The sequence below is a fragment of the Rosa chinensis genome, chromosome 1, assembly GCF_002994745.2.
Source record: "Rosa chinensis cultivar Old Blush chromosome 1, RchiOBHm-V2, whole genome shotgun sequence".
NCBI classification, from domain to species: domain Eukaryota; kingdom Viridiplantae; phylum Streptophyta; class Magnoliopsida; order Rosales; family Rosaceae; genus Rosa; species Rosa chinensis.
Genome location: NC_037088.1, coordinates 4,964,149 through 4,988,784, shown reverse-complemented (window position 1 = coordinate 4,988,784; position 24,636 = coordinate 4,964,149). Strand labels below are relative to the sequence as shown.

The window sequence follows — 24,636 nt, the reverse complement described above, 5'->3', positions numbered from 1 at the left end:
ATCCCCATCCTTGATCGGATCAAGGAATATAAATACCCCAATTTAAATTGCAATCAAGGGCTAGGATGAAGCAGATCGACGGCTAGGATTGCACCGCAATAGTTTCTTTTTATTTAAATGAATATCCATAATTTCCAAACTTCGGAAATTCATTATAAACACTTCGGGTGTCCAAAAATTTTCCCGAAAATTCTCACGGACTCGTCGTGTCGTGTACTTTATTATCAAATTCCTAAATTGAGGATTTCTCTTTGTGAAAATTTCTGAAAATATTCTCGAGTACTTTAACGTTTATCAAGATCGATAAGTAAATTATCGAACTATTTCATTTAAGCTCGATAAACTTTTTCGGGGCTCACAAGAGCAATGTCCAACAGATCAGCCGACGAGCGGCCTAGACATCGATTACCCCATCCGATGACAACATCCCTAAGACACGCCGCTGGACGGAACAAATATTTCTCCGAGTTTGACCTAGGGTGTGAGGCACATTCTATTTTTGAGAGAATACATGTTCTTTAAGTTATGTGTGTATATACGTTAACAAAAACTATATCTATTTTGATAATACGTGATTTGGGTATGATTAGTTAAGGACCATAGTTAATGTAACGTACATGCCTGATATATGACATTAAAACACGAAGGACAAAATACTGTTTCAGTCCCTGACATTTCGATTTCACCTAAAAACTTCCTATACTCTCCAATTTTAACAAATTGGTCCTTGTCATCCAACCACCGTCAGAAGCTCCGTTATCTTGCTGACGTGGCTGTAATTTACATGCCAACTCAGCAGCGCTGCATTCAATTTGAAAGGGAAAAAGTCCAATTTACCCATGCCTTGTTTTTCCCATTTTTCCCCTCCATACATGGCAATGTTTGTTTCCAAATCCCCAAATCACCTATTGGAAGCATAGATCGTAACCCAAGTAATACATGCTAATTTTCTGCAAATTACAACCCAACCAAGCATCCACAATATGAAATAGCATAAATTGACAATGAAGTTTGAAGAAAAATGAAGGCTAAAAGCAACCATTCACCTACATTCATGATTAATCCAAACTACCTAGTATTTTCAGCAATAGCAAGCCAATAAACAGAGCTCAAATTTACCAAAAATAAAAAATCGGAGCATTACATCCTCAAAAGCTATTCAAGTACTCCTAAACCCTAAATTGAAGATAGCTCTAATCATCTTAACAAAAGATTAGAGCTACCAACCTCCAAGCAAGGTTGCAGGAAAAAAAAATGCCTAAAATGTTTTCTTAAGCTTGCTAATGTCTTTTACAACTTTCCACACTAATTTCCTTTACCTGAGTATTCTTGGATCCTTTGTGATGACCTTGTGGCTGCTGCATCCTGCTTCCTTGATGCCTTAGAAGCTTGGACAAGCCTTGAAGTTGTTAGGGTAGATGCAGCTTGCATAGGCCTTGAAGAAGTAGGGGCAGATGCAGCTTGTGCGGGTCTTGAACTTTGCTTAGCAAAACTAGCTTGTTTAGCCCTTGATGACTTTGATGCAGACCTATTTGCATCCAACCTCGATGCCTTCAAGGCAGCCATCTTTTTCTAGACACATTGACAAGATGGTAGTATAAGTACACAAGTAGAGTTTTAAAAACAAAAGTAGTATATATGAATTCAGATCCTTATATCAGAGGATAGTGTAATGTTATGTACCCTTTGGTACTTTGCCCTTTCTTTTGCTTTCTACCTCAATTCATTCTTGCTAAAGGACTGTTTATTTGCCTTCTTAGACAGCAAGAAATAATAAGCATGTTAATTACAAATGGAACCACATTTGAAACCACAAATACATGACTGAAATCACAACTTCTTACCTGATTTTGGGATGTACCTCATTCATTCCTCATTGTGCTTTCTCTTCTTATTCATTGCTGCAGCCTTCTTTGAATTTAGGGGCATATGTCGCTAGATGTTTTGACATTATGACCAACCTGTTGACAATTGCCACACCTCAATGGGATCTTTGTACCCTTTCAAGTTTCACACCACCATCTGTGACCTTTTCTAAGGCATCCTTTATTCTTTTTGTTTTCGGGCGTCCAGGTTGCCTTGAATATTGGGGGGGAGATAGGTGGATCTTCACCTCTAAACCATAGGTCCATGCTATTCACAAGCTGGATCAGGTTGCTATATATACTCATATAAGTCTTCTTGATGTAGCATGGTGCCACATAGTCATCCGGGTCCTCCCTCTTCAAGTATATGGCAGAAATGGCATGTTGCAGGGGATTCCAATCAGGTCCCAACTCCTGCAAGTGCATGTCCTCAATAACAGGTCTACCACATTCTTCGAGCTTTCTATATTCTCAACCTCAGCAATGTCTCCACCATGGAAGGTTGCAATGCAGTCCACAGCAGCCTTCTCCTTGTTCTTCTCTATAACAGCCCTTGGCTTGGGGCAGATATTCCCATGGTAGGCTTCTATTTTTCCCTTTCTCACAGCAATCCTCTTCATAAGCTTCACCCTTAACTCTTCAAACATGGTCACAGGGGGCTTACCCCTAGCCTCCAAAATCCAGCCTTTGAAACTCTCACATATGTTGTTGATCATGATGTCACAGTCCATATCTGTGTTGAAGAAGGCTCTTGCACCAATGTCTTGATGGTCTCTCCGGTGCTGCAAACATGGACAATTAGTTTAGGGATAATTATTCAACAAAGTTCACATGGAAACACGAAAAAATTCAACTACCTGTCATCCACTTGTAAGCTTCCTTACCAAGGCTTTTCATCTCAGCCATTTCTTTCTGAAAATAAGGCAAGGTGGTTGCCTTTGCACAAGCCCACATCTGGTCCTTCATGACCTTTCCAGGAAAAATTTGTGCAGTTTGTCCACATGTGCCTCACACAAAATCTAATATGAGCCCTTGGGACAACCTCTTCAAAAGCTGGCATCAAACCTTTCTGCTTATCACTTATAAACACTCATCCCCTTCCTTCATGTTCAATGCTCAGATCCTTGACCAATAATGCCAAAAACCAGATCCGTGCATCTTTGGTTTCCAACTCAACCATTGCCCATGCCACCACCCATGATTTGTTATTAGCATTAACATCTACAGCTATCAATAATTTCCCCCCAAAGGGTCCCTTTAGATGTGCACCATCCAACCCAATTACAGATCTACAACCTGCCTTAAAGTCACACTTCAGTGCACCTAAACAAATATACATTATTTTGAAAACAGGTCTCTCTTCTCCCTTAGGGAAAGTGCATAAAGCATAGCAAAGCCCCAATTTTTAATCAACCCCAAGCACTCGAAACCTAAACCCCAAAATAGAAACCACACAAAAGCTATTACCATCCCTAGATCCGAAACCATAAACAAATACATCTTTCCACAACCCAGAAACCCTAGAAATTTATACACCCCCAATATTGTTTTTCAAAACCTTAGAATTCATCATCTTCAATCAACTGATATCGAGGTTCAAATAGTTGAAACTTACCATAATTAGGGATTTCATCCTTCTCCTTCTCCCCGTTTACAGCTCTAGGTAACCACAAGTCAGCGCCGTTCACCACCATGTCGTTGCTAATAGACGTCGGTCTTCTCTTTGACTCAGGTTGTGGTTTCTTACCTAGCAACAATGATTGATGAGCCGACTCTCTTTTAGGGTTTTCGATTTTCAATAGACTCGGGTTTTGGGTTGTCGAGGATTATGGAGAGGACAGTGTTCCTGTTTTCACAAATTCAAATTTAGGGTTTTTTGGGAGAGATTAGGAACGAGAATTTGGATATAGGGTTTCGAAACAATCGTAATAGAGGTAGGGTTATTTTCGACAATTTACAATCGATGTGGCACCACGTGTCCTCTCACAGTTAGCCACGTCAGCCACTTCATGGACAATTTGGACAGCAATGACCAATTTGTTGAAATTGGAGAGTATATGGAGTTTCTAGGTGAAATCGAAATGTCAGGGACTGAAACGTCGACTCCCTATAAATATAGGGAGTAAATAGTATTTTTGTCCAAAAACTAAATATATGTAGCGTACATGATATGTTGTCAGTTGTTACCAACTCACACTCTAAGGAGCCATAAATATTATTTTCTTTTAAAAGGAATATTAATAAGGAAAATAATCAAATATTTAATGCGTTAGGAGTCTCTTGAAAGTCACCTTTTCTCTACTTAAATTTAAGAGATCTTAGCAATTTCCCTATTTTGAGAGCGTAGTAGGAAAGCGTGGTTGAAGCCTTTTTTTAACTTCTTCTTAAATATTGTCTATTGTCTAAAGAGTTCAAATAGGAGCCTATTGCAGATGCTCTAATTATAAAACAATAATACAATCAACAAAAGGATTAATTATTTTATATATTTTCATTTTTTCCTTTGCTTTGAACCGTTTGATGAATTTGAAAAGAGGATATGATTAAGAATTGAAAAAGGGGAGTGAAACTCACACTCCCCATTTTACAATCCACACTCTTTCTTTACTTTTTTGATTGAAATTCTCATAAAAACACAAAACTAAGTTACTAAAGACAAAAATTTAAGTTACCAAAAAATGAAACATAAAATGTAGATTGTAAAATGACGAGTGTGAATTTCACTCTCCTTTAAAAATACCTAGAGTTGAACAGAGAAAGCAGCAAATGTCCAAAAACTAAGTTTATCTCATTTTGGTCATTATTGGTAGTGCGTTGTAATAATCTGTATTATTGCAATAATTGGTCACATATTGACAATTGAAGTTTGTTTTAAGCTAAAATCCAAACAGATAACTATGAAAATAATATTATTCCGGCGCCTCTGCATCCCGACTTCTTTGAATTTATGTGCAGAATGTAGATCCATACCTGATTGAGTAAATTAAGAAGCATCGCAAGCATCTTTCTGTCCATTAAAAATTTTGATCCCATCATTTTCTGAAGTTTGTAGACAACAATATATAATAATTTCAAGTCAACATTGCTTTTATACTTCACAACCTAACGAAGTGTGGAGTGATTGTTTGATGTCTTAGAAAGATCTTGCCATTAGCCTAATTTGGGAATAATTTATAAAGAAATGGTCATTCTTCTAAGGACAATATATTAGAATTATGGGTCAGGATATATTAACTCACAATGAAGTAGAAAAGAATTTGTATTATAAGAACACTCAGAATTACACTCAAGCAAAATCTCTCTGATATATATGATCAGTAGTTATACCCTTCACTCTAATCACAATGTTTCTTACTAATCTTCACTAAGACTCTCTCAAGAACATCACTATCATATCTCACGTTAATTACAACAGACTAAGATAGCAGCGTTTTTAAACCTCACTAGCATAATTTGTAACCAAGCTCTAACGTATAAACTGGTACAAGTCGCTAGTGAATTCTTGCCACAATGTTTCTTACTAATCTCTCTTCTGGCGTAATCAACACGTTCTCCTCTCAACTCTTAACAGGTGTCAGCTTCCTTCTGCACACTTCTGATATAAGAGCCACAAATACCACATCTCCAGTCACACGCACCACTACAAATAATAACACAATAATGTGACCTATATGTCTGTCTCTCAAAAACCCCCCTCTAATGTTTTTTTGACGACAACCCTCCTCTAATTTAGGAACCGGAAATAACCTGTATGCATGCTAAACCTCCTTCCCAGCACACAAAATCATTGGAGGATCCGAATTCCAAATGTCCTCGATCCCACACATAATACTCAAGTTCGTATTCCCTGTTCCCCAACTGATGAAATAGTAAAAGACTAATAACAAAAGGGTTGTTATTCACTAATCACTAGCAATAAGTTACTTTATTACTATGAAACACACATATGCAAGTGAAAAACGGAGATAAATGATCGAGATAAAACTTTATGAGCAGCAGCTAGCACATAACAATTGACGATTTTGTGACGAGGGTATGAGTATGACATTGCAAATGGAAACCAGGTTGAGCTGTTGAACATGAGGCAGATTTCAAATGTGGATACTGGATTCAAAACAGGCCAGTATGTATGAAATGAACTTTTTGAGCCAAAAAAAAATTCAAAAGCAAAGAACAAATCGACCACGTACCCCAGACAGCTAAAGATACTGGACTTTTTCCAATTTTGTTCTTGAATCACCAGTTTCTCAATGAAAGTAATGCTTTCAAGGTCTTTAGAGGATCCACAACTAGTTTATTACAGATACGCAACACGTCCTAATCTCCAAGTGAAGACTCTATCATTGCTGATTTTATGTATTTTAGTGATCTTTATGGGACAAATTAAGTAATAAACAAGACAGAACCTTTCTTAATAAACAATTTGCTAACCAGCCAGCCAGCCACCAGTGTTTATATTTTTGTTCTAATTAAGATGAGAACGTTGCTCCACAAATATATATATATGTGGAAGCAAGCTAGCTAGCAAGCCAAAGACAAAGAGATAGGTATACAGACACAAATTAATCAGAGATGAGTGGAGAAAGGAAGGTTGTGTGTGTTACAGGAGCTTCTGGTTTCATAGCTTCATGGCTGGTGAAACTCTTGTTACAGCGAGGTTATGTAGTCAAAGCCACCGTTCGTGACCCAAGTCAGTGTCACTACTATAAATTCCTTTCTTTCCATAAGTTTTCGTTCAACACAACAGAATAGTAGGGTCTAAGCATTTGAAGTAACGTAGCTCTGTTAAACTGACCAGTTATTCCGTTTGTGTATATGCCACAGATAATCCGAAGAAAACAGAACACTTGCTCTCACTAGAGGGAGCAAAGGAAAGGCTTCATTTGTTCAAAGCAGACTTGTTAGAAGAGGGGTCTTTTGACCTTGTAGTAGATGGATGTGAAGGTGTTTTCCACACAGCATCTCCGGTACTATTTTCATCGATCAGCGACCCACAGGTTCATCCGATCTCCGTGACTACTTTTCTACATGCTTTAAATGCTTTGCCATCATTTAAACCTTTATCATATTTGCTTATTAGAGAAATAACTTACGGTACTCGATAATTAATTCTTTTTGCTCCACATCTTAGGCAGAACTGATTGATCCTGCAGTAAAGGGAACACTTAATGTTCTTAAATCGTGCGTGAAATTTCCAACAATCAAGAGGGTAGTTTTAACATCTTCCATGGCGGCAGTTGTACTCAATGGAAGACCTCTGACCTCTAATGTGGTAGTTGATGAAACATGGTTTTCTGATCCACTTGTTTGTGAGGAGTTGAAGGTATGTATGTCTATTCCAATACTAAATTTATCTTGGGCTAAATACTAGTTAGTACCCTGTGGTTTAGATCCAAAATCAATTCAGTTCCGGTACTTCTAATTTCATCAAAAACACCCCTGCACTTTCAATTTTGATCTAATAGATCCAATTCGTTAATATTCTGTTATGGGTTCAAGTTATAGTTGGATTATTTGTTGAAAAACTATTTATTTTTATTAGTAGGACTCACTCTTAAATTGACTATGCAGACCACCTCGACACCACATCATAAAACATATGTCATATATGAGCCACATTAACAAATTAAATAACTCAATTGTCGGAAAGCTAACAAATTAGACCTATTAGATTAAAATTGAAAGTGCAGGGGTGTTTTTGATGAAATTAGAATTTCAGGGACTGAATTGATTTTGGACTTAAACCACAGAGTAGTAATTTGTATTTAGCCCATTTATCTTCCAAGTTTCACCTATTATTTACGCGTAATGTTTGGCCTTGACATGTTGTCTGTTATCAACTTTTAAGGAATGGTATTTTCTTTCGAAAACTTTTCAACTATTATTCACGCGTAGTAAGAACAAAATGAAATGTTTCGCCTTGACATGTGGTCTATTATCAACTTTTCAGGAATGGTATTTTCTTTCGAAAACTTTAGCAGAGGAGGCGGCTTGGAAATTTGCTAAGGAAAACGGGATTGACCTGGTGGCCATAAATCCCTCGTATGTGATAGGTCCACTCCTGCAGCCAACTCTTAATTTCAGTGTGGAGATGGTTCTGGATCTCAAGAAGGGTACACTTCAGAAATAATCTCCTGTTATCTTCCCGGTTAGAGCAGAGGGATGGAAAATTTACACAGAAATATGTCTTAAATGGACATTTAAGGTTTAGGAATGAGCAATTTGGGTTTAGGGTTTAGTATTTGGTGACTGCACTGGGAAATAGAATCAAATGCATATATGAAAACATAAGGAGTGAACTATATGTTATAGATGATTCTCAATCAATTGATTGTTTGTTTCTTATCCTATACAGATATCGACGGAGTAACTAGTGCAAATTATACATCTACTGATGTTAGAGATGTTGCTTCTGCTCATATTCAAGCATTTGAAGTTCCTTCAGCTAGTGGAAGATATTGTTTAGTTGCAAATGTCACCCCCATTCACGAGGCTCTGAAGATTTTAAAGGAACTTCATCCTACTTTGTGCCCAACTGAAATGTAAGTTGCGTTTGCAAAATGCCACAAATGTTTGCAATTGAATGTTGATAACCCAAAATAAGTCGAAAACTAATTGAATTTGACAAGTTTCTAAGGCAAAGATTCGGTTTGTTTCGATGTTTGCAGATGTGAGCAGGATATCCCTTCTGCTCCACAGTATCAAATATCCCAGGAAAAGGCAAAAAGTTTGGGACTTGATTTCCTTCCGTTGGAAGTAAGTCTCAGGGACACTATTGAATGCCTGAAGGAAAAGGGTTTCCTTGAGGCCTGAATTATGCAACTGGCAGCTACTTGTTCATTGCACAAGCTTCTCCAAAGAGATGATGAATTTATGTTTGTTTGTGTTCAGAATTTCTACTAGTTATGTGTAAAAAAGCGGTATCTTTTATTCCAATAATTGTAACAATAGGGTTCAGGGAATAAAACAATGAAAATCATGATAAGATATTGTTTGCAAGATAAATAAAGTTTACTTATGTCGTAGAGGATTTGGTTTAAAACAAACGAGTTAGTTTAGCTTTCAGCACTTCTGTCTTTTAGTTGTATGCCATGATCAGGTTTTGTATCAGTATGACTCATCGAATTGAGTTCAAGGAAAACTCAAGCTAGAAGATCACATTAGTCAGCAAATGAATCTAAATCATAAAGCTTGAAGAACTATTTATTCATCAGAACAAGTTTTCATATAATTCTACAGTGTTCCAATTACACTATGTATCCTTTTAAGATCTCTATAACTTCCACAACTTCTCCTATTTTGTTATTAGGTAACAAAAATGAAAGAATAATTGTTTGCACTTACCAATAATCCCCGCATGAACAAACCCCATCACGGAAATGGTGAAACCGATTTACATCTCGGACTAGAATCTCTCTATTGGTAAACTTGGATATGAACTTTGTAACATAATGGCAATCTTCACATAGCCTCAAATTCTTGGAAATCCGAATAGTTTCCCCATTTTTGGTATTGATGAGACCAAATGCAACTGCTAACTTTTCACTATGGCCTAATACTATACGTTCCTTCTCTTCCTCATCAAGATCATAGAGGACAACTTTAGTCTGTGGCTTATATCCTCGTCCTTTCATCTCTATTGACAATTCACCCAGCAGTGCATGAAGTTGCTCCATTTGTGGGTTAAACTCGTCAACAGAATCGAATGAGTATATCTTCCTATTAACTTCAATCCAACTGCGACCTGGTACCTTTTGAAGTTCCCGAGCTTCTAGAAGTTTTTTTACTCTTTTTACCTCATCCCACATCTTGGCCTCAGCATAAATATCAGCTAGAAGTACATAATTCCCAGCATTCCTAGGCTCAAGCTCAAATAACCTTTTGCTTGCTCTCTCTGCCAGATCAACATTACCATGTATCCTACATGATCCAAGAAGAGCACCCCAAACTTGAGCTCCTGGTTCAATCCGCATATCTTCAATGACCTTGGCTGCTTCATCTAACCGATTAGCACGACCAAGAAGATCCACCATACAAGCATACTGCTCAATGCTGGGATATAATCCATGATCTCTCACCATAGAGTGGAATATTAACTTCCCCTCGTCAACAAGACCTTCATGACTACAGGCCCCCAAAACACTAACAAATGAAATATGACTCGGTGATACTCCATGATTGATCATGTCTTCAAAAATTTGAATTGCCCTCTTTCCATATCCATGAATTCCATAACTTGAAATCAAGGAATTCCATGAAACCACATCCTTCTTTTTTATCAAATTGAAAACTTGTTGGCCCAGCTCAAGCTTACCACATCTCGCATACATTGTGATAAGGCTACTCATAACCGGAAGGGTTGAATCAAGACCCCTTCTCAGGATGTACCCATGAATGAACTTCCCCTGCTCCAAGGCAGCAAGAGCTGCACAAGCTTGAAGAACACTAACCATGGTCACGGAATTGGGAAACAAATCAGGGGCCTCTAGTATCATCTTCCGAAAAAGTTCCAAAGCTTCATAAGGCCTTGCATTCTTTGCATAGCAAGCAATCATAGCACTCCAAGAAACCACATTTCTATTTTGCATCTGATCAAATACACTACTAGCACATGAAACGCACCTGAACCTTGCATACATATCCAACAAAGTGGTCGTTACATGAACATGGGCCCCATATCCGTGACGCAAAATATGCCCATGAATCTCCTTTCCCTTCTGGAGAAGCGAACTCAAAATCTCTGAAACAACACAAGCTTTGAGTACATACGTATACGTAAACCGATCAGACGAAACCCCAATTGTATTCATTTGTCTGTACAAATTTAACACCTCAGTTCCATGGCCAGCCAACGTAAGGGCTCTAAAAAGTGCATTCCACATATAAATAGTTCTTTTACGAGTTTTATCGAATACTTCACGTGCATTCTCGATGGAGTCCAACTCAGAGTACATCTCTATAAGTTTGGTGGCCAAAAAAGGGTCTTGGTCCCACCCGCCATCAACAAGGTGGCGATGCACGTCTAACCCATCAGAGAGAGAATCCTGGCGGATGCAAGAAAGGATTAAGAGCTCACAGGTCTGTTGGGATGGGTTGGGTTCGTGAGGAAAAAGTTGTAGAGCTAGCTTGAGGTCACCTTGTTTGCATAAAGACTGTATTAATTGGTTTTTGCTTCCATCAAGCTTCTTCAGCTTTTCAACAACTGCAGCCTCATTATCCTGAAAACCAAAATGTCAGAATGGAGGAAACAAAAGGAAATATTGGACCCAAAAAAAAAAAAAATCCATGACTCCCATACACCCAAAAGTATTTCAATGAAACAGCACCCAATATTTGAATGAGGAAAGCAAAAACACATACCTTACCGAGAAGAAACAGCATAAGAGCTTCCTCTAGTTTCAGATCAGTAAGCTCTGATGCAATCAGACACTCACACATAGTTTTAGCTCTGTCAATCTGCAAAACCGTATTACAAGGTCAGAATAACAAAATAAAACAACCAATCACTCTCTTTTCTCCCATTTCACAATGGACCAGATGCATATAGTAGACTGAACCAACAAATGCCATTAGGAAAAAACATTTTCAGAGAAATAATATAAAATGTGTCCATTACCTTAGATAATAATGATATTTTCTCAAGAGATTTTTTACTTCTTAGAAGACTCTGAGCACGAGCAATAGCTTCAAATCCCTGGGACACTTTGTTCCTCTCAAAACCAATCATTGCAGTTGCACACTTCAAGAAAGGACACCTATGATAAGAAAATGAAACTAAAACAAAATTGACGGTACAAGATCCAGACCTATTTGCTGACGCTTCTTACCTCAGCCAGTGCCATAGAAAGAAGAATATCATGAGTATATGGCTTAGCATCTGGATGCTTAATAGCTGCTTGACCAATATCTAGCACAAGCTCTACTTCCCTAACCTGGCAGGGAGAAATCCAATAAAATCCATCTTCTAAAACCACATAGTTAATTGAAAAAAAAATGAAATGAATAACATTAACAAAGACTAATGAGAAATATTTCAAACTAAAATAAGATGGATAGTACCAAAAATATAAATTCAGACTCAAAAACAAAAATATGAGTTTCACTTCAAACTACAGTTTACCAGTGTCCAAAAATAATCTAATCCCTCTCTGACTATTTAAGTATATATGTCTTTTTTTTTTAAAGTAATAATAATAGTTCTCTATGTATGTATTTCGACAAAAACTGAAAACTAAGCCTAAACAAAGTAGATTGTACAAAGACAAAAATATACCTCCTGAAGGAGGCAAAGAGCAGCTGCCAACCACGCCCAAGGGATTTGAAGAGCAGATTTAGGTCGGATATTTTCACTACTATTACCAGCATATTCTGGTTCAAAAATAAGCTTATCTCTCACATCCATTAAGAGATCCTGCAAAGCAACCCAGTAGACGATAAAATAAATCAATAAAAGCAATCAAAACAACTTAAGATAGCTTTACCACCTGTATTAAGAAAGGAAAATGAATTTTAAGGTTTGAAGGAAATTTACAACTATAGTTTCAAGTTATCTACCTGCCGAGATTTAATAGCATTCTCAGTATAACCCTCTTCAACTTCAGAATTCTTCAAATCCATAACCACTTTAATAACCTCATCTTTCTCAGCTTGATCAGGAACGCCAATAAGCTGCAAGTTTAAATCCAGACTAATAAGTAAACTCGAAAAATATTGATAGACGGCAGTGTGGCTGCACAAGGAACACATTTCACTCCCACAAGAAAAACATGTAAATTGCTAAACGACACGAACTCTGACAACCACTATAAGAATCACAGAACATATCCAGCAGTGAAAGCCCTCTGCCATGCATTTGAAACTGATAAGAAACATTCGAAAACAAATATAAATGTCGCAAGAACAAAACATCAATTAACAAACATCCAAGTAATTGATAAGAAGGGTACTAAATCTCAATACTCAAAAGTAATTCGATTAACATCCAATACATAGATGCAATGATGCAATTGCAATACGCGAAAGCGAATAATCTCAACTAACTTGTTCACAAAAAAACAAAGAGTGAAAATTTGGTGCATCAAATATCACTACAAAATCAAAAAGACATGATATTTCCATAGAAAAAGCTGAACTTGGGGATAAGGATTGAACATCAGAAAACCCAGAAAAATAAAAGCAACTAAAATCAGAACCCAATTGAATTGAGAGAAAAAGAATGAAGTTTTGCAGTGACCTGGTAACAGGTGACGGGGATTTCAAGAGTGGTGGGAGCGGAGGCATTGTGGACGGTGAGGGTGTGGGCGGCGTTGAGTCTGGACCGGGCGGTGAGATTAGCAAGGTGGGTCCTACTGGAAATGGAGAATCCAGAGGGATTAGGTAAAGGGCGCCAAGAGCAGCAGAGGTTGGGATTGATGGCTCGGCAGAGACCACACCGAGCTGGGATGATTCCGAGCAGGGCGTGAGCCAGAGCAGCCATGAGCCTACCTACCTTTTAGTAGTGACTAGTGAGGAAGAAGCATATCAGAGTGAAACACTAGAAAGTGAGAGTAGGGTTTTTGGTTTTGGAGCTAAAACCCTCCCTCAGCTTTGGATTACGTTTAAACCCCTTCTGCTTTTGTCCCCAGAACAGCTCACTCCAGAAGAAAAAGAAAAAGATTTTTTTTTTTTTTTGGCTTTCTGTGCTTTTTTATTTGGGTTAACTACAAAGCACTACCAGACAACATATTTTTTGACAACTAAGTCCACAACCTTTTCCACTATACAATTAAGGACAGACACTATTCTCCTTTTACCTTCTTTTGCTTTTTACATAGTATCAGCTACAGTACACAGTATCAGCCTATTTCTTTTCCAAACTAACACAGTATCAGCCTAAGGACTAGCCTTCAACATGCCACAATTTCACCTAACGACTTCCTGTCTAAGTGGCTACTACCAGGGCGGAATCACTGCTGCCTTAGTATGATAGGGGTCAGTTTTTATAGAAAGACTGCTACTGCTTACTGACTGCTACTGCTTACCAAAACATAGATGAAAAAACAGTAAAATATTTTTGTGACAGAGTACTAGGCACAAACTGAATTTATTTATTCAAACATAAATACAGATACAGAACCCAGAGCCTCACTCTTGGGCAAACAGCTAGAAGCTGTTTTAGCTACTCATAACTGTTTTACAAACACTTACTTGTAATAGAAAGCACACTGTGTCCACAGACGGACTGCTACTGCTACTGAGATATGCTGATCTTAGAGATTTTCGAATATAGAACTGATGCCTTTCTTTTTTCGAATGCCTTCTAAGAGAAGCTAAAGCTCCTTATATAGGGAGCGGAACTCAAATTACAATTCAAAACAACAAAATATACAGAACGACTCCGTGATTTCCTGCTTTCCTTAGTGCTCCTGCTGGTGGAGGTCGGCCGAGGAAAAAGCAGATTCCTTTAGGTGAAATGTTTTTCACCTGCTTTTTGAAAAGCAAAAGTCACTTTTGGGAAAAATCCAAAAGGACTTTCGGTGTTTTCTACACCTGCTGCTTCACATGTTCTCGTCGGTTTCTGAATTGTGACCAAGGACAAACGAGTCGTTATCTGCCTGGGCCATCCTTACTGTTGTTGCATTGTCTTCGACATCTGTATCAACATACATCTTGTAGTGGTTGTCAGTTTCAAGTTTTTCCACCCATCGTAAGCATGCCAGTGTCGAATCTATCTCCTTTCTGGTAAGAGATAAGAATAAGTCACTGCTGACTACGTCAGGATGATCGTAAGCAGTGATGATAATTTTTCTCCTGCTGCCAGGAAGGTATTGTAGGTATCCTCAGAGATGATCTTTTTGATATATTCTAGAGTCATGGCCTTCATCCATGGAATGCTTGAGTTTGGTTGGCCATTGTACCCTACACAAGCTGGTTGAAGATATTTCCTTTGAATAATTCTTACATAATGATAAGGAGGAATATATTCAACTTCACCGTTTGCCTTCTGGATCCATTCTGGAGGGGTGGATCTGAACTTCAGTCGAAGCATACAGTCATTTTTTCTTACATTTTTGACTGTATTGACAATGATAGGCGGCAAACCTTTTAGATCATCATTTGTTTTAGTCCACAGATTATGGACAAAACCATTTTCAACAAGCCAGAGCTTGTGTTCTTGAGGATGTTCACTCTGAACATTAACCAGGTATCTTCCAACATAAGGACCTGAAACAATAAAGAGAGTTGGAGGAACTAGGTCTTCTGGATTATGTCTTCCTATCAGACTATGGAATTCATGCCAGTCTGATTCATTAAGTGCCATGACAGGAACTCTAGCACTTTCTGGACTTTCAAGGAAGAGAATTTTTTCTTTTCTTACAGCACTCTGCTGTATATGACTTTCTTCAAATTGTGGTCTGGCGTTCTCATATAGTTCTTCGGCTAGTGCAAAGAGTGCCGGGAACATTAGACCACTGCTTCTTTCTTGAAAAGCAAATAAGAGATTATCCAGGATTGCCTTCTGGTGATAAGCTAGTCTCCTGCCAGTTCTGAACACAGGAGTGTCGAAAGTTCTTAATTCATAATTAAAAACATTTATGACTCCAGTTGGAGTTGGTCTGCTTTTTGGCAAAGCAGCAGCCGTCAACGGTCTTGATGAGCCTTTACCGTCTGCCGTTTGAGACGGGCTAGCCAATCCTTTACCCTGGGATTGATCAGTTGAGGCTAGTCCTTTAGGACTTAGCAAAAACCTTTTAAGAATTTTTTCTTTGGTTTCCATAGGATCTTCTTGATGCTCATGTTCTTTCCCAGTCCTTCTGCTTCTGGGATTACGACCTTCGTCGTCTTCTCTTTGGCTAAACATTGCCATTTCCCTGGTCAATGCGTCTGGAAGATAATTCTTGTTTCCTGCAATTAATTCAACATTATAATCATATTGGTTAAGAAATAATTGCCAGTTTGCTAATCTTCCCCTATCAGCAGCTTTATCAAGTTTAAAATTTTTGAAATTCTTTACTCTGGCACAATCGGTGCGGACAGTAAAGGTTTTTCCAAGAAAAGCTGGTGAATTTAAAATCGTTTTCTTGACAGCCAAAATTTCTTTTTCCCCTGTGGGATAATTCAGTTCTGCAGGGCTGAACTTGCCACTACAAAATTTGCAGATCTTTTCCATGTTAGTTCCAGGCGCTCTTGCCAGAACAACACCGGACCAGTAATTATCGCTCGCATCTGTCTGGAGGATAATTTCATCATTCTCTTCTGGTTGTTGGAGAGGAGGGAGATTTTTGCAGAGATTTTTTATCTGCTTCACAATCTTTTCATCATCTTCTGTGAAGTTCCATTTTCTTTTGGAACTCGTCTTAGGAGATAACATTGCTGTTAACCCTGAGATTTTAGGGATGAAGTCTCTCCCATAATTTATGACACCAAGGAATCTCTCTAGACTCTTAGCATCAGGAATTCTATCTGGGAACTTCCAGATTTTCTCAAGGATATGAGGTTGGAGTTTTATGACCCCATTTTTGATGTTTATTCCTAGGAAATCAACTTCATCGAGGATAAAGAAGATTTTCTTTTCTCCTAAGATAATTCCATGCTGAACTATCAGCTTTACTACCTCATGGAGGTGTCTCATGTGTTCTTCTTTGTTTTTGGAGAAGACCAGAATGTCATCTATGTAGACGACACAGAACTCCGCCACATGCTTGAAGATGTTGTCCATCTTTCTTTGGAAGATTGAGGGAGCTTGCTTGAGACCGAAAGGCATCACCAGCCACTCGTAATGACCTTGTGGTGTTCCAAATGCAGTGAGAGGTACACTCTCGGGATGCATCTTGACTTGCCAGAAACCCGACTTTGCATCGAATTTCGAAAAGACTTTGGCTCCTCTGAGCTGGTTGATCAGTACTCTTACTTGAGCAATTTGATAACCATCTTTGACAGTCTTTTTGTTGACATCTCTGTAGTCAATCACCATTCTAGCTTTTCCTCGTAGAGTTTCTGCATGATTTCTCACGTAGAATGCTGGAGCATGATGAGGGCTAGTGGAAGGTTGAATCAATTTCTTGTTCAGGAGATCTTCAATATCTTTTCTGAATTCCTTTTGATCTTCTTCTTTGTAATGAGGAATGGCTTTGACATGGCAGATAGCATTCATGTCATGCAATTTCAATTCACAGACCACTGGGTCTTTTTCCCAAAACTTTTGAGGATTTGTATCCACATTCTGCTCGAGTAGTTTCTTGATTTTTTCAAGAGTGGGAGTTTGCTGAGACTCAAGCTTATTCTGAAAGTGCTTGAGGTTGTGTTCATGGATGAAACTAGCTTCTTCATCTTCACTAGCTTCTTCTTCTTCTTCTTCTGAGGATTCTTCAACAAGCAATTCTTCTTGTTGTTTGATTTGGAGTATGGGCTCGAATTTGGGTTTGTAGGGGGTAAGATCACCACTATTCGGTTGCGATCTCTGATAGTGAGTAGTAAAACCGGGACCTACCACACTGAATGCATGTGTGAGTCGGTCTGCCCAGAACACCCGTTCTCCTTTCCTGAAACCTATCGCTTCTTCATCCTGAATGAATCTCTGTTGGAGAATAAAATCATTTCCTATCAGGAAATCTGATCCTTGGCCTTCGGACTGCCAAACATTCTGGATGATAAATGTTCCTCCACCAATGGTGATATGAACATTTTTTGCTACTTTCTTCATGGTGAGATGGCTTCCATCAAGTGTAACACCAGTAGCAGACTTTTTCTTATCTTCTTTCCAGAGTTCATCTGGAATTGCAAATCTCTTTGCAACAGTAAAACCTGATCCATTATCTACAAAGGCATGTAGATGATATTTCCTGTGATCAGGGAACTTGAGCCCGATCTCTATGTAGTTGCTGTATCTACTTGTAGAGACGACTTTCGATTGGTGAGGCTCATTTTCTTGAGCTTGCTCTTTTGGAATGAATGGTTTACATTCTTCTGAAACATTTTCCTGCATGGGTGATTTATCTTCACTATCATCCCAGTTTGTAGGAATAATTATCTCTTTGATGTCTGGATCACCGAACCAGGACGGAGGATCATATCTGACTTTATAATCATACTTGCCAGAAGGTTGGCCAAGTAGATCCCATGTGTCAGTAGCTTCTTGTCTTTCTAAGAGATGAACAGTTTCTGGTGGTTTCACCAGTTCTACATTTTCTGGTATTTCAACCAGTTCAAGATCTTCATCGACTTTTTCTTCATCGACGATTTCTTCCTTTTTCGAGGAAGATGGTTCCATGGTTTCTTGGAAAAGAGTTTCAATTTCTTTTGCCTTTTGCTCGGCAAAATACTCTTCATATTCTTGCTTAACCAATTGGCTGACAAGACCATTCTTGGTTTTTCTTCTCGCTTCAGCTATGAAGCATTCTTTGTGATAAGTCTTCTTAGACTCTTCACAAAACATTGGGAGACCATTCTTTTCGTGACAAAAGCAGTAGTCACAAACGAATGTACCAGGGTTCACCTGATAAGAAGACATGAAGGATTCTGTCTTGCTTTCTTCCCAGTTTTTTATTCTCAAAACATTCAGTTGTCTAGATTCGAAGTACTCTACTTCAGAATCAATCTCAGACTCTTCTGATGAACTTTCTTCTTCTCCAGACCAGGCAGAGTAGACTGACCTGTCGTCATCTTCATCATCAGAATAGGCTATTTCGTAGCCTTTCATGTTTGCTACCTCTACTATTTGCTCATATTCTTCAAAGAGAGCCTTAGTAGATCTTTTACCTTTTTCCGGGCATTCATTTGCATAGTGTCCTTCAGCTTTACACAACCAACATCTGCAAGCTTTCTTGCTAGGCTGTTTATGCTGCTGATGAGTATTCTTCTTTTTGAAGAATTTCTTTTTAGGATCTTCATCTTGTTGCTTTTTGTAATTGGAACTTCTCTTGAATTTCCAATTCTTTTTCTGATTACTCTTTTTAAATTTTTTAGAGTAATATTTTTCTTTTTTCTTCTTTCTGTGGAATTTGGAGTCATGGCATCCCCAGTTTGTGGGCATATCTAATATTCCATAACAGAAATTTTCAACTCCTCTGAGTTGTTTCTTGGCCATCTTAGCTCTAAGATTGGCTTTGCACTGCTCTTTTAGTAATTGCCGGATTCTGTCGGCAATTCCTCCAACTGAAAATCTTTCAATTGGTTTTTCAGCTATGCTTTCTCTCACAGCTGTTCTCCATGGTTCAGGGAGTTTTCTGTGCAACAGATTAACTAGATCAGTATTCTCTAGTTCACCAATTGTACAGTAGTACTCTTGAAACTCATTCAAGTATTCTTCGAAATATCTCATGTCACAGATTTTGAGAGCATAGATATTCGATTTTGCCGTTTCTTTGGCTTTTTCACTCAGATTTGAAAGATCTCCACAGAACTGATCGTACAGTGGTACTGCAAAATCATACGGAGATTTTGAATTTTTGATTTCTTCCAGCCAGTCTCTTCCTCTGGCAGTTTCTTTGAAAGATAGGTAGTACTTTTTTGCTACTCCAGTGAGAGTAGTTTCATAGTACACCTGCAGATCTGGTGCTTCAAATTTGCCAAGGGTGAGTGCTGAAGCCATCATCAGGCTGTCTACCCATTGGTCAATAGTTTTTCTTTTGTCTAGACTCTTGTCTAGATTTAACCATATGCCATAGTTCGTGATAGGAACTCTAGGCAGATTGTCCTCTGGAACAAATCTTTGGGAATTTCTTTCTCCTTTTTTACCCGTGGGGGCTTTCTGAAATGGGAGTTTTATTTCTTTTTTTTCTCTGCTAATGAAAGTTCTGGAGCTTTCTCCTTCTTCCATCTCAATATCTTGATAAGGAAAGACTTTTCTTGTCTTTCTGAATTTGTATTCTTTCATTTCTTCGATTAGTTTTTCTAATCGTTCAGGATTTTCGCAATTCTCAGCTTCTTCATAAAGATCATAGAGCTTCTTAGTTCTGAACATATGGACTGGTCTGTTCAGATCAGCTTCTAATTCTTCTTCAGAAATTGGCTCTTCAATAGTAGGTTTTATACCACTGACACTAGCTTCTCTAGTGCTGTAGCTTCTTCTCAAAAGATTGGTCTTGTTTATCCTGAGATTCTCAGGACAGACATCACTTTTTCTGTGATTGTCAAAATTAAGACTAATTTCTCCAGTCTTTCTACTCTCGTAGATCTTTGCTTTTGCTCTTTCCGGCTGCTTTTTTGGACCGGATAATTTCCATTCGAGAGGAAAAGTTACTTCATTCCAAGTAACTTTGTGGATCTGTTGTGAATGGTTCTTCTGATTGGTGAGGAATCCAGTAGTAAGACCTGGGATATTTGTTATCCTTGTCTTAGGGGCTACTGTAGTACTCATCAATTTATAGTATATTCTATATACTATAGCAAGTTCTTGCATATCTTCTTTCATAGATATGCCATCTGTCTTGACCCTCAGTCGTAGACAATGAGCTGCATCTTTCAAGCTGGTGGTGAAGTTGGGGAAACAGTTGAAATACGCTACTTGATCACATAAGGATGCTTCGAGTGTTCCCAACAAACTAGCTTGGAAGTCTGTTAACCTATTGTCTTGTAGAACACATAGGACCGAACAGTTTATGCCTTCACGTGCAAGCAGATTTATGCCTACTTGGACTGCTCCAATATGCATAAATTGATATTTTTTTGCTTGAGCTCTAGCAACTTCTGAAGGAGTGATCAATAGAAGATCAGTCTCTCCTCCTGCTGTAGCTGGAGTTGTAATTTCTAGAAGTTTAAAATAATGGCTATCCATTAAATCAAACTTTCCCCTTTTGTAGATTTGTTTAAAATCTAACTTTGGGATTGAGGAATTTTTTACCTCTTGTTCGATTTCGTTGAATTCGAATTCTTCAGCATTTAGGAGCTGTACTCCCTTCTTTTTCCCAAAGATGCTTAACATCTTCATTTCTCTTTTTTCCGGGTTTTCATATCGGATACTAGTCTGACTAGTAGATGGTTCCAGAAAAATCATGTTTGGAACACGATTTGTGTCTGGTTTTTCTAATGGTTTGAATCCATTAGTTTTCTTTTTTACTGTAGGCCCTTTCTTGTCCTTCAGTATATTTTTCATAGATTCCAGCGTTTTTTGCTGTTCATTGATTTTTCTACTGACAACTGTCAGTTTTTCTTCTTCCGTTTTTGGAAGTTCTTTGATATAATCCAGTTTGTTTTCCAATCTTTCCAATTGGTGGATTATAGCAGGTACTTTTTCTAGATGAGTTTGACATCTGGATATTTCTAGTAACAACTTCTGATATTTCTCATCAGAAGATTTCAATAGAGAATTTATTTTCTCTAATAACAATTCTGACATTGTCCCCATTAAGGAGGGGTTCTCCTTTTGAGCTATTTTACAAGCTCTGATACCAGTTGGTTGCGGATCTAACCAATGCTCAAATAATCAAGAGGTTTTTGTTCCTCTTCCAGAACTTCTAAGAGATTATCTATCTCCTCTTCTATTCTATAGATTCTAGTCTGTAGTCTATAGATAATATCCCAGTAATTGGGAGAATCTCTACTAAGATTATCTCTATAGGTTTTTAATTTTCTCAATTTCTCTCTCTCCTTTTGCAATTCCTTAGTAGCAAGTCTATCAACAATCGAAATTATGAATGGTAAAAATAACCGTTTACCTTCGAGTATAGAGGATGGATTTATACCTGCAATATGGTTAAACAAACAAATTCAAAAGCATGGGCCCACTACGCTCCGTCAATTTTCTTTTTACTGAAAGGAAAGATAAAAATTTGAAGAGAAAGTGAAACTTGCTAAAGACAAAATGTCCTTAAGTGTTTAAAAACAAATGTAGTGGAGTTTTTTGTGTTTTAGAGTTTGGTCAAGGAGGTGGGTGTAGTTTCTCCTTTTTATTTTTAGTTTGGTCAAAACAATACCTCCACACCAAAATTTTCCGTCGACGGTCGAGGCAACTCCGGTGAGAGGAAATTTTGGGGCAAGGCAATGATTACATCAGTTTTCATTATCTCACATTGAATTACTATATAAATAAAATCGAAAAAACACTGTTTACACGCACGTGTTACTTTTTCATAATTTGAATTGAGATTTTAAATAGAGAATTTCAGAGAAAGTTTATTAAAAATCATGAAAATATTTCATAACTTTCCAATCAATGTTGGATTTGGTGACTGCTCATGCTCTAACAAACACGAACTGTATCAATTAGCTTTATTATGATTAATTTTGTGTATTTGTTGCCTCTGAAAATCACCTCGGCCTATACAGCCGAGGGATCAAGAAACAAATGTGCTTCTCGATGAATGGATGCGGAGCATGCCAGCACACGGCCAGAAGGCCAGGTGTACAACTGTAGGTGTAGTGGATATAGATCTGACTTATCAAGCAATTGTTAGCCGAGGAAGGAAAATTTATTCTCGGCTGCGATTCGATGCCTCTAGATTAAGGACTTGGTGGCTGAAGGTCGGGTGAGTTAGGTACGGTCGTGCGAGTATGAGTAAATATAAGATTAATAGCTACTATGAGACTATGAACAGTAAATAGCACGATCAAACAAGTAAAGCATAAAGACAATAAGGAGCAAATAAAAGATAATAACAACGAAACTAAAAACTGGAATGGCTGCAAATTATTAACTATTGTTTGAAAGAAAACAAAGAGAACAATTCAAAATCGATACTAGACTACAAGAAAGGTAAAGTAACTGAGATTCTAACTAGCAGAGCAAATAAACTAAGGAAACAGACGGAAATTCTACCTAAGCAAAAGATAAGACGAAATAAGAAAAGCTTGATGGCTTGAGTTTCTGGAGTTGTGTGTGTGTTGTCTTCTGTCGATGCTTCTATTTATATCGGCTGCTTTGTGACTTGAACTGATCTCTTGACTCTTTGAAGTTGAGTGGAATTCGACCTCCTCTTGGCTCAGTGACTCTATCTTGATTCGGCTTCAATACTTATCGTCGGCTGACTTGACGCTGGACTCTATCCGGATTGGCTTTGATGGACGTCATCAACGGCTGCAATTAATCTTGAAGTAGGCTATCTTGGATTGAACTCTCCTCATCGGCTGACATGAACTTCAAGTCGATTGAAATACTACTTGATCAAACTTCATCTTTATCGCTTATCGGCCTCTCTGACAATTGGCCATTATCTTTCTAAGTTGAGTTCGGATTGGAAACCAATTAGAGTATTGGCCAAGGGGCTTTTAGACAACAAACCAATGACTACAGGCCGGCCGATAACCAATGGCCTAACTTTCGAAACCCTCTATCGGCCTAGTTCTTATGTGACTTGTCTTGGACCAAAATGAATTGTCCAATTATTCATTGGCCAATATCTCTTTCTATTGGCCCCCAATTACCTTTTGAGCGGCTCATTGTAACTAGAAATCAATCTAATTATGCACATTCGCTATGTCTGAGTGGACATGCAAATGTGGGTACAAACATTCCCCCCCCCCCTCGGAAGTTTCTTAAGCATCGGCGAATGTCGCCGAGTGGTTGAGAAATTTGAGTCAACTTGGCCCCCTAATCGACTTCCGAAAACTCATGTAAATATGTCCCACATGACCTCCCTGATGCTAGACTGTATTTTCTTGGTCGAATGATATTTCGGAAAATCGACTAAATTGGCCTAAGCAAGTAGCTGAACAAAATGATATTCGAAGTGAGCGGTTTGTGAGTAAGCCAATAAACAAGTTTGAGTAGGACAACAAGTGAATATGCCTCATGGTGGCCAACAACTCAATGGATGCATGTAAGCCGATAAACATTAATCAAATCGGCCAACAGAAGAATGAAGAGGCAAAACGGCTAATGAAGGCCAACAAATAAAACATATCACTGGAAAGCCAATTTGTAGCTCACGTTGGCCAACACATGAAAACCTTAAGTTGGCCATTAAATGAGTGGCTAGTGGGAGCCAACACATGAAAAATTTCAAGGAAGCCAATAAAGCTATTTTAGGTAAGCCAACACATGAAAAAATCAACTTGGCCAACAATTTTCAAGTTGGCCAAAGTAAGGAGGAGTAAGCCATCAAGGGAATCAATTTTCAAGTTAGCCGAAGTGAGGAAGTGTAAGCCAACAAGCAATCTATTTTGAGTAAGCCAACACATGAAAAAGTTCAAGTTGGCCAATGATTTTCAAGTTGGCCAAAGTAAGGAGGAGTAAGCCAACACATGAAAAACCTTAGGTTGGCCAATGAACCCAAGTGAGGAAGAGTAAGCCAACAGGGGAGTTCACATTTTTAAGTTGGCCAAATGCATGAGGAAATTCAAGTCAGCCAACTTAAAAGAAAGGGAGCCAACCCAAAATGAAAGTTGGTAACCAACTCAATTTGAAAGTGGCAGCCAACTCAAAATGAAAGTTGGTAGCCAACACAAGAGAAAGTATGCCAACAAAAGAGAAAGTAGGCTAACAAAAGAGAGAGGGTCAGCCAAGCATGAAACAAAATTTCAAGTTGGCCAACAAAGAAAGAGTCAGACAGCCTAAAAAAAATTTGGACAGCCAACTCAAAAAAAATTGGGACAGCCAACTCAAAAAGTTTAGACAGCCAACTCAAAAAGTAAGCTGGTAGACCAAAAGGTAAAATGAAAGTTAGTCAATTAACATGAGGTCAACCAATTAAAAGAAAAGCTGGTCAATCAACTTGAAGAAAAGTTGGCCAACTCACATTGCAAGAAAACTTGGCCAGTTTACTACCCGTTGCCCTTTTTTTTTTCTTTTTTTTGGAACGGGGTTTGACTGGGCACAAACTTTATTCACCTCACTTTTCTTTTATTTATCCCCTCT

General features: G+C 38.2%; 2 protein-coding genes across 3 annotated transcripts; one reads left to right on the top strand and one right to left on the bottom strand.

Annotated features, from left to right (window-relative positions):
* Positions 1 to 6,394: 6,394 nt before the first annotated feature.
* On the top strand, positions 6,395 to 8,878 carry LOC112192039 (phenylacetaldehyde reductase). 2 transcript variants are annotated; one of them, XM_024331558.2, is made up of 6 exons: positions 6,395 to 6,555; positions 6,690 to 6,862; positions 6,997 to 7,188; positions 7,816 to 7,978; positions 8,221 to 8,407; positions 8,534 to 8,857. In XM_024331558.2, the coding sequence occupies exons 1-6, from the start codon at positions 6,438 to 6,440 to the stop codon at positions 8,676 to 8,678; spliced, it is 978 nt and encodes a 325-aa protein (XP_024187326.1). In that variant the 5' UTR covers positions 6,395 to 6,437; the 3' UTR covers positions 8,679 to 8,857. The 2 variants fall into 2 exon arrangements, with proteins under 2 accessions (XP_024187326.1, XP_040373250.1); XM_040517316.1 differs by having other exon boundaries at positions 6,397 to 6,561; positions 8,534 to 8,878.
* Positions 8,879 to 9,037: 159 nt separating this feature from the next.
* Positions 9,038 to 13,471, bottom strand: LOC112191986 (pentatricopeptide repeat-containing protein At3g46790, chloroplastic). The gene is made up of 7 exons (XM_024331495.2): positions 13,099 to 13,471; positions 12,420 to 12,533; positions 12,139 to 12,276; positions 11,693 to 11,797; positions 11,482 to 11,604; positions 11,226 to 11,321; positions 9,038 to 11,083 (listed from the first exon to the last, which is right to left on the bottom strand). Exons 1-7 carry the CDS (start codon positions 13,339 to 13,341, stop codon positions 9,206 to 9,208), a joined length of 2,697 nt encoding a protein of 898 aa, XP_024187263.1. The 5' UTR covers positions 13,342 to 13,471; the 3' UTR covers positions 9,038 to 9,205.
* Positions 13,472 to 24,636: the final 11,165 nt, after the last annotated feature.

Coding starts and splice junctions, on each gene's coding strand:
- LOC112192039 (XM_040517316.1), top strand. CDS start 6,438: ATGAGTGGAGAAAGGAAGGTTGTGTGTGTTACAGGAGCTTCTGGTTTC. Junction 6,562..6,689: donor CGTTCGTGACCCAAGTCAGT/GTCACTACTATA, acceptor TATATGCCACAG/ATAATCCGAAGAAAACAGAA. Junction 8,408..8,533: donor ACTTTGTGCCCAACTGAAAT/GTAAGTTGCGTT, acceptor CGATGTTTGCAG/ATGTGAGCAGGATATCCCTT.
- LOC112191986 (XM_024331495.2), bottom strand. CDS start 13,341: ATGGCTGCTCTGGCTCACGCCCTGCTCGGAATCATCCCAGCTCGGTGT. Junction 11,322..11,481: donor AAATATCATTATTATCTAAG/GTAATGGACACA, acceptor ACGGTTTTGCAG/ATTGACAGAGCTAAAACTAT. Junction 11,084..11,225: donor TGCTGTTTCTTCTCGGTAAG/GTATGTGTTTTT, acceptor TTTGGTTTTCAG/GATAATGAGGCTGCAGTTGT.